At 41.1% G+C, this 9,541-nt stretch overlaps 1 protein-coding gene across 1 annotated transcript; it reads right to left on the bottom strand.

The window, feature by feature from the left end:
* Window positions 1-2,128: 2,128 nt before the first annotated feature.
* Window positions 2,129-9,445, bottom strand: apex2 (APEX nuclease (apurinic/apyrimidinic endonuclease) 2). Its single transcript, XM_036140673.1, has 6 exons — window positions 9,252-9,445; window positions 9,087-9,170; window positions 8,736-8,916; window positions 7,802-7,945; window positions 6,374-6,443; window positions 2,129-3,463 (listed from the first exon to the last, which is right to left on the bottom strand). Exons 1-6 carry the CDS (start codon window positions 9,364-9,366, stop codon window positions 2,324-2,326), a joined length of 1,734 nt encoding a protein of 577 aa, XP_035996566.1. The 5' UTR covers window positions 9,367-9,445; the 3' UTR covers window positions 2,129-2,323.
* Window positions 9,446-9,541: the final 96 nt, after the last annotated feature.

Raw genomic sequence — 9,541 nt, 5'->3', positions numbered from 1 at the left:
TACAATCCCACAGGTCAATATTGTTGGAGCTGTGCTCTTAAGCGACATGAGGTAAGGACTGGATGTAAGACTGCATTTTCACTGAACTACTGACCTCACTGGCCAACACTACTGTCATTATTGTGCCCATCCACATGTTAATGATATTACAATTTTCTTCTCAGTTCATTTCAGAGCCTAGTTGTGTTTTTTTATCCTCCAAACATTGCCATCTAGTGGGTAAAAAAAAAACTTTGACAGGTTGGTTACCAACTGCAGTTCACAGTAATTTCTGAACTTTTAATTCGCCATATGACCTCTACTGGGAAATAAATTCTGTATTTCATACAGTTTCACGTAATAAAACAGCAGGACACCATTAGTTAAAGAAAAAAGTAGCAATAGTTGCTTTAGTGGTGTCCCAGCGTGACCTCTCCTTCCTCATTTGATTTGTTTTGTTTTCAGAAAGTTTTTTTTTTTTTTTTTTTTTTAAAACACAAAGTTTTTAAAAGCATAATCTATAACCACAATTATTCAGCCCAGGTGCTACCAGCTTATTTATAACAGTTTCAATGCCTGTTTCATTCCAACTCTGGTTTTATCACAAAAACGAAAAAATAAATAAATAAATAAATAAATAAAAACTGGGAAATTGTGATTTTTGATGCGTTTTCCAAAACAAAATGAGGTTGTAATGAATCCCAAACTGTTTTAGGATCTCAAATAAAAACAGAACAATGAAGGTTCTGTGTTGAGTGTTAACATTTTACATTTTGAACGAAACACAATCAAATGCAGTCCAGGGGCCTGTTCTTTGTACGTTGCTTAAAAAATCCAAGATCAAATGAGACATCCAAGATGATTTCATCGTGCTAATCATGATCTGCCTAATTGGGTTCCACCCAATTAGCCAGCATCAATTATCTGAGATAACTGCGCGTTCATGCGTCGCTTTAAAAGGGGAAATGTATCAATAGTAGAAACAATGATCAGCAACGCTGCTATGTGCTGTTCATCATGGCCAAAGAACGCGCACAGTTTCTCTCCTTAAAACAAGAGCTTTTAATTGAAGGTTATGCCGAATTTGAGTCATTAATTAAAACGACAGGTAACACTTTAAAGCCTGCTAAGGCCAGGAAAGAGAGCTGGCAAAAAGTAGCAGACAAATTACATGCATAAGTGCTGTCCATGTTAGATGTTTCTATCACTTTCTACAGTATGTATTTTTGCATTTTAATAATTTCATATTTACTTTGTTCTTTTATATCAGAGCCTCCACAGGACCCACTAGAACATGGGGACAAGTAAAAGTGAAGTACAAGAATATTCTACAAGATGGTAGCCTTTAATTATTATACTGTATATTAAAAAGACACTTTTTAAATATGGACAAGACATGGCTACGACAGACTTCCCCATCTCCTTCGCTTATAAAGCCTCAATCTAATCCGGTTTACATGAAATAAGCCTGCTCGCCAGCAGCAAGTCCAGGATGACTTTCGAAGAACCAAATGATCCAAGATCATGCCAAATCGACAATAATCAAATCCAGCTAACTGAGTTAGCGACGTACGAAGAACGAGCCCCCGATTCCTTAAGAAATAAATAATTGAAACAAAAACACAAACACCGGAAGCTCCAAATCCCATTCAGCTTCATTAGCTAGCTGGAGCGTACAGCCATATTTTCTCACAGCGCTAACAGGCGCACAACACAAGGGGGCGCACACTCCTCCTTGGCTGGTGGCGCAAACAAGTCATAGAAAACTCAAAATTAGAGCGAGAATGAAATGGACATAAAAGAAAAAACTGAATAAAACGAAAACCGGAAGTAAGTGAAGGGATAAATAATAATGAAAAAATTTTTTTTTGTTAAATTTAAGCACTCATGCTGTCCTCAAGGCTGTGGCTTTCTGAGCAGGAAAACATCCCCTCCCCATTTAACGCCCCTCAACAATTTTAGTATTATCCATTTTAAATAGCAAGCAATAGGAAATCATTGTATAATTTGCTATTGACGAAAATATTGTAAATATATTTTAGGAATTGTGATTTATTCTGATAGAAAAACTCTTTATTGATAGCTAACTTGAAAAGCTTAAAAAAAAATACAAAAAAAGTTCTCAATGTTGCAATTTGAACAGGAAACACCTAAAAGTGTATAACCTTTCATGTATAAATTTCATGACCCATGATGAGATATCCATTTCTCCTTACAGGAGAATAAACAGAAAGGACTCGTATAAATACAATACCATTTTATTTTCAAGTGAGAAAACATAAAAATCTATAAAAACGTGAAATGAAGAGAAGCGTCTGTGTGAAGGCGTTTTAACCTCCAGAAATCACATTACTTTCCCTTTTTCTACCCACATAAAGAAATTACAGCGAGCCTCTGGGTTGGACGCATGTCCCTGAGGCCGTCCACACACAAAGAACTGTTTGCCCATGTTCGGGCCCTCTTTTTTCACAGTACGAAGCACACAGGGTTCCCTGTGCACCTTGCAGCAGGGGGCCGGGGGCGGGCCGTGAAGCACAGACTTCCAAAACACAGATGATGCCCCCTTCTTGACACCGGTTTGCCCCACAGAGAGGGGCTGAGGGGCCGGCTGTTTGGTCTTCACCGTTCGCTCTGTTTCTCCTGTGGTGCTGCTGGCGCACAGCTGGGACGGCGCGTCAACAACAAGCTCAGTGTCTTCAGTCGGGCTGCCCGTGCCTGAACACGGCTCACTGGTCGCGGGTGCCTTTGGGTCGCTGCGTGGTGAGGTAAATCCGTCCGCACCAGGTGTGTTCTCACACTGCGCAACATCTGTGAGTTTGGGTTTGAAGAAAGAAAGGAGGTTACCCCGTGGCTTCAAAGAGGCATTTGTTGTTTTAGACTTTTTGCCCTTCGGGGCGGCAGATTCTGGCGCTGAAGAGCGTTTTTTACGAGAGACGTCATCGGCGTCAATTGGGTTCCGGTTCTCCCTCCTTTCGTCCTCTTCCTGGGATCCAGGTAGAGCTTCCTTGGGCCCACTCTGAGAGGGCTTTTGGTCCACCTTTACCAGGAAGCGGGAGAGTTTCTGCTGCTTGCCCGCAAACTCTGGCAGATAGCGGGTGCAGAGGGGAGGAGGTTTGGAGCCGGGAAGAAGTGAACATGTCAGCCGCGCCCAAACGGGACAGTGATCCGAGCCCTCCACCTCAGGCATGATGTCTGCCCCCGCAAACTGCTGCTGGGCGAGCCGGCGGTCCGCGAAGATATAATCAATACGTGTTCCGTAGTTGGTCTGCCGGGCTCCAGTGAGCGTGGACCAACACGTGAAGGCATTGGTACGAGTTGGGTGGAAGTACCGGAACATGTCAACGAATTTTCCCATTTGGCTACAATCTGTTATCGCCGACTCTTTGTCCTGTTCCTCGTCGTCGGGTTCTACTTCCTCTTCTTGCGAGCTACCGTACAAAAAGCCATTCAGCCATTTCCTCCCAGGATTTTCAGCAAAATCATCCTGAGCAACATAAGAAAACATTCAGTTATTGTGCTGCCCAAGCAGGGACAGGTAGCGCAATGGCGAAAAGAAACTACATCCTCTTATGATCCTTAGCCGGTTGGAGGCTAAATCTAACCTCAAGCACAGAAATATATGCAAAACACATTCTGCAATACGCTTATTTATGAAACGTTGAGGATTACAACCTTGCGGCTTTCATAAGATTTAAGAGAGGGAAGTAGCAACCCGGTCGGGCTCATCATACGCAATTTGCTGAAATGTCACGACTTCTATAAGGCTACTCGTTCAGGAGTCCTGGCAGTTTGCTGATCTGGAGCGTACAGATGTTGCATGAAACGTTGCCAAGAAGAAAAGATACCAGCAATGACCTAAGAGACGCAACTGAAATGTGCAAAGATCAGACAAATAAACTGCAAACGCTCAAAAGCTAAAGCTCTCTGTCAGCCATAGAATGTTAAAGGGGAAAGTTCATGACAGAACAATGAGTAAGAAGTCTGAACAAGTATGGCTTGTGTTAAAGACAGCCAGAAGACTAACCTGACTCCGCCAGACGTATGTCGCTCCGCCTAGCTTCACTCACATACATCTGGGACATCGCCCATTGAAAGTGATTTCTCCAACCAATTTTATGGTCTGGCCAATCAGGACGCAGGGCTGGAGTTTCATAGATGTGACCTAGTGGAGAAGCGACTGTGACGTGAGACTGTTTTGATTTAGACAATGGCGGCTCGTCAAGGAAGCAAGCGTTAACATTGATGCTGCTATTTCTTCCATGTTGTCCAATCTACATAATATTGTTTCATTAAAAGAACATCAGAGAACGGCTCTGAAGGCTTTTGTTGGTGGAAACCATGTTTTCGCCCTTCTCCCGACCGGATTTGGCAAGTTTTGTTTTCCATGGCGGACGCGCCCCGGAGCGGTTAGCGGTTAGCATGAACCATATTAGGAGGCCTTTAGTCCTCGATGCGGTCGGCCCGGGATCGACTCCGACCCGCGGCGCTTTGCCGCCTGTCTTCCCCCCTCTTCCTGTCAGCTCACTGTCAATAAAACACGTGCCACTAGAGCCACAAACACATTTAAAAAAAAAAGTTTTGTTTTCTCCTGCGTTGCTCTCACAGCGTCACGGGTTAGCTTCGGTGTGAGTGGTTGAAATAGCACGTCGTTAAAGATGACAGACAAGTGGCTTATCCAATCATATGCAAGGATTTTTGATAAGGCCCAGCCTTCAATAAAGGCAATTCCTATGGCGGTGTCCCAGATGTATGTGAGTGGAGCTAGGCGGAACGAAATACATCTGGCGGAGTCAGGTTACCAGAAGACAGCCTCTCCTGGGTTTGAAAAATCAGTACATCTGTAGGAACCCCAAAACATCTGGAACGATGAAGACACCGTACTTAGATTGGAGAAAACCAAAGAAAGAATATCAGCACAAAATTCTCAATCCAGACGACAAGAACAGTGATGGAGGACAGATGATTTGCAGCCGCAGGACTTGGACACCTTGCAGGTAGATGCTGCGCTGATCATGAAGTCCACTTTACTCCGAACTATTCTAAAGTCAAATGCGAGGCCATCTGTCCAAAAGCCATGACTAAACCTGGGTCATCTGCAGCAGTGTTTCTCAACCCCTGTCCTCCAGGCCCACGGTTCTGCTTGCTTTAGGTGTTTTCCTTTTCTCACACACCGAACTTGTATGAATGGTTGAATAATAGGCTTGTGCAGCACTTGCTGGCATACTGAAGGGGAAATGCAATCATCTGGAATTAATCTTTTATTCCCAGTAGCTATCCAGATACTGGGAGTAAAAATTCAATTGATTATTTCCATCTCAACCAGGTTTTACTGCAAAGGTTGCTTCAGGCTGACGTCTGCTGTTTCCACGCTCAATGTTTGTTTTGTTTCAGCGAAAATCGTTGTTCGCAATAAAAAGGAACAAAAAAAGAGTTTCTTGCATGTCGTGCAAAATGTTTTGCACGATATGCACATTGCATATCATATTTGTGATATATTTTGCAGCCCCGGTATAAAACCAGAGGATTTGAAGTTCGGGAGTCTTTTTCAGCTTTTTTTTCTTTTCTTGGTGTGAATCACGTAAACAAACTCATCAATCAGCCACTTTACAGGCTAGGGGTGAATATTAGTTTGCTAATCACAATCACGTTGTATTCTGTTTGTACCAGCCTTTAATGCTAAATACTGCTGCACACTAGGGCTGGGCAATATATCGAGATTTTAAAAATATCGAGATTTTCTTAAACGAGATATAAGATGAGACTATATGGTTTATATCGAGATGGTCTATGTTGTCTTATAAATATACTTTTATGTATTCCAGTAGGGTATTTTTCGGCCTTGCCTCATATTTATCTACTGCTGTTTGTTAGAAAATCTGCCTGTGAGACATTCGGGATAGACTCTGATTGAGAAATTCATTTTTATAATTACTTTATGAAAAGAAAAACATATCGAGATAAATACCGTGCATCGGCATTCAGCTTAAAAATATCGAGATATTATTTTTGGTCCATATCGCCCAGCCCTACTGCACACCATTAATTCTTTCAACAGTGTTCTAGTTTTCTAAATTTATAAGTGAAAAATAATTGGGAAACTGCGAGTCCCAGCAACACTTGACAATGTCAGCAGGTGCAAACAAACAGTTGATGGTAGCTTATTTTAGCCATAAACCATTTGGCCAGAAAATCTAAATACCATGCCAACACGTAATGTAAGTATTAAAGCGTCTACTTGTTTACTTTCAACACTCACCGTGTCATAATATTGTTTAATTTTTTAAGGCACAGATGTAACACTAGCATGCGTTTCAGTAATCTAGACACCATTCCTAAGGGGTAAAATATTATACTAGCTTGAAAACGTTCTACAATCATAACAGCTTTTACTTACGATATCGCTTGGGTCACAGTGGTCTATTGGCCGATGAGAAGTGTTCACGTCTCCTAAAATAATCACGTGGCTGAAAAACAGAAAAGGCAGTGAACTCAGAAAAATCTGAAAAGAGGAAGCAGAGGAACAGCAGAGCTACAAAATGATTAAAACCACTTCCAACCTCTTCCAGATTTTGTCAGATTAAAAATAAAAATTTCAAAGTACTTCATTCCGCTTTTATGCGACAGAGCAACAGAACGCGCATAATGCAATTACGGCAGAAAGCCTTTTTTGGGGAGTTTCCCTAATGGCTTTTCATGTCTACAAACTGAATTTCTGACAGTTCATATTTGCTAAATAACTCAGTCAGATTAAATTTAGAGAATCTGGGAACAAGACTGTTTAGATTTCACCACAGACTGGACTTGGGTCTGGGCCCCTGACTCATGAATATTTGGAAAAAGGATGATGCTGCCTTGACCATGGTTGTTGTTTTCAGGGTGAATTCCAGTATTTTTTTTATTGCAATAACTAATGTGCAATTCTATTTAATACTCTGTGCAATAATCTTGAAAGAAGTGACTCCTGCTGCTATTACACTTGAATATATGTCAATACACATGTATATAGGTCACCGTGAATGTACATAGGATTTCCTCTGCCTTATTTCTATTTGTATTTTTTTATCTTTATTTTATCATCTACCTCTTTTTGATCCACTGTATAAAAACGGGACACACTGTATATACCTGATGCACCTTGTCCTACTTTGGAAGCCTCTTCTTCTTCTTCTGATTACTGAGCCGATGTGACGTGAATTTCTCCAATGTGAGATCAATAAAGCCTATCTTATCTTAATCTGCCTCATACAGGTTTTCACATGCGGGATAAAAAGTTCAAAAATGCTCAAATCTGACTAGAGCTACTTCTTCCTCACATTTGTCCTCTGCATTGTTTGGGCCAGTTTGCAAAATGGGACTTCTTATGGGTTCCTTTCAACAATGACGTTCTTCTTGTCATTTTCCAGAGAGGTAAGATTGTTGGAGAGGATGACTAAAATGAGCCGTGGATCCTTACAAAGTTCCGTTTTTTTTATTTGTAAAAACCTCTGAAATAAGTGTATAATTTTCATTCCACTTCACAGTTATGCACAACTTTGTTTTTGTCTGTCACATAAAACCCAAACAGAAAACATCAATGCTTGTGGACCTTGACAAAAAAAAAAAAAAAAAAAGGTATTTCAGTTAGGATGCTGCAAACGCATTATTATTTTTTTTTTACTTTTTATTTTAGAAATAGTAAAATAAGCACACGGTTGCCACCAACGCACCGCACTAATAAACACAGGAGGAAAAACGGTTGATATAGAAGTTAAAACATTTGTGGTAAAAGCAGGAAACACCTGCACCAGATTCTGTGTTTGTAGAAACGCTTCCACAGCCTCACCTCCCGCCTCTTAATAAGGCTTCGGCCCGACTCTGAAGCAGCTTGTAGAACTGCAGCTTGAACCGTTTTCGCTCCGGCTTGTCTGGGTCGGCCCGCGGGCAGTAGACGTTTATCACAGTAACCGTCCGCTTGTCGTCCTGACACCTGCGAATGAGAAACAAAAATCAGGCAGACACCGCTGAAATTAAGACTACTTACTAGTAGGGCTGGGCGATATGGATTAAAAAATAAATTTCCGATTTTATCATACCAAATCCGATTAATCGAATTTTTTCCTCCTTTTTGTTTCATAAAAAGAAATTAACGAAATTATTTTAAAACCTTGCTTTTTATGTCAAGCATTTCGTCAGGGAATTGACCTGAATTCAAAGTGCAACTAAAAACAAGCTGTGAAACATGCTTGTAAAACAAGATGGCAGCTGTGCCATTATAAACAATGAAAATATAACAAAACATTTGCTGCTAGTGGTATTACACATTGAGCTAAGAACAGGCTTCACTGCACTTGTGAACTTCAAACTAAGTTAAAAAAAAAAAAAGTAAATAAGTAAATGAAGTACCTCGTATTATGGTAAAAAAAAGTTTTTACTTAAGAATATTTTGACAATACATTTGCCTAAACATATATTCAGCATCACATGCTGTTCTCTTCATGGAATCCCAATGAGTGTATTGGCAAAATAAAATCCAGATTTTCCAAAAATGAAATCTTAAAGCATTGTAAATTCTAATTAATCGATTTAATCCATTTATCGCCCAGCCCTACTTACTAGGCTATTTCTCAAAAAAGATTTGCATTTTTTTTGTTGCAAGAACGCAGCTTGATTTGGAGCTGATATTGATTAATAATCACAGAATCTGAATGCGGAAACAGAAATACACACCACATTTCTTACGTTACATTCTATACTCCATAAATAACTTTCTTTCTTACATTATTTTGTGCTGGGTGATGACGGCTCGCCCCTCGTTGTCCAAAAGCTGCAGCTCCTCGCTGGAGAAGTCAGCCTGGTCCCCATAGCATCCAACAGCTCTCTCATGGTTGGTCAGCAGACCTGTGAGGCCCTCCTCAGCAGCAGAAGGAGTGGCATTGTCCCTGCAGTAAGTTGCAACCCCTGCGCACACCAGGCATGGGACATGATAGGGTGGGCAGTGGTTTGAAATAACAGAGCCAACTCAAGGTTATGAGCTTCCTTGTTATGCAGCAACTATCATTGAATAAACAGAGGTAATGGTTTTATTATGGTTTATGGGACATTTATGGCAGGAGAACCGTGTAACACACCTGAATAGCCGCTGCGTCCTCGGCTGTAGCTGAAATAAGAGTTGTAGCCGTCAACAATAGCGGTCCTTTCATCCAGCAGGTCTCCTGAGAAGCATAAACACTGTGGGTTGGCCTTTTTCATAACAGAGCTCTGATTGGAGCAGCGTCCCTGTTTTCAACACTTACTTGTGACTTTTGTCTCCTGAACGCAGATGATGTCTGCGTCCAGGCCGTCAAGCGCCTTTTTGATCCCGCTTTTAAACGTCCTGATGCCGTTAATGTTCCAGGTGACGAGCTTCATGGTTTCAGGCTGGGGAGAGAGAGCGGCAAAAAGCCAACGTGAAGAGTCGGAAGTAAACCGGATGTTAGGGGTGACGCAAGCGGAAGTGTACTTTCGCGTCTTCTTTTTAAAAGCCAATATTAAATTCAGAGCATTTATTTTAATTGTTTATGTATATATGAGCTTTACATTATAT

This window comes from Fundulus heteroclitus, chromosome 1, assembly GCF_011125445.2.
Source record: "Fundulus heteroclitus isolate FHET01 chromosome 1, MU-UCD_Fhet_4.1, whole genome shotgun sequence".
Lineage (NCBI taxonomy): Eukaryota > Metazoa > Chordata > Actinopteri > Cyprinodontiformes > Fundulidae > Fundulus > Fundulus heteroclitus.
The sequence above is the reverse complement of the archived record's forward strand: the minus strand, read 5'-3'. Positions and strand labels throughout refer to the sequence as shown.

Bases quoted from the DNA above. Each gene is read 5' to 3' on its own strand.
- apex2 (XM_036140673.1), bottom strand. From the start codon at position 9,366: ATGAAGCTCGTCACCTGGAACATTAACGGCATCAGGACGTTTAAAAGC. The intron at 9,171-9,251 runs GTAAGTGTTGAA...TATGCTTCTCAG, and splicing joins TCAGGAGACAAAAGTCACAA to GAGACCTGCTGGATGAAAGG. The intron at 7,946-8,735 runs GTAAGAAAGAAA...TCTCATTCGCAG, and splicing joins ATCACCCAGCACAAAATAAT to GTGTCAGGACGACAAGCGGA.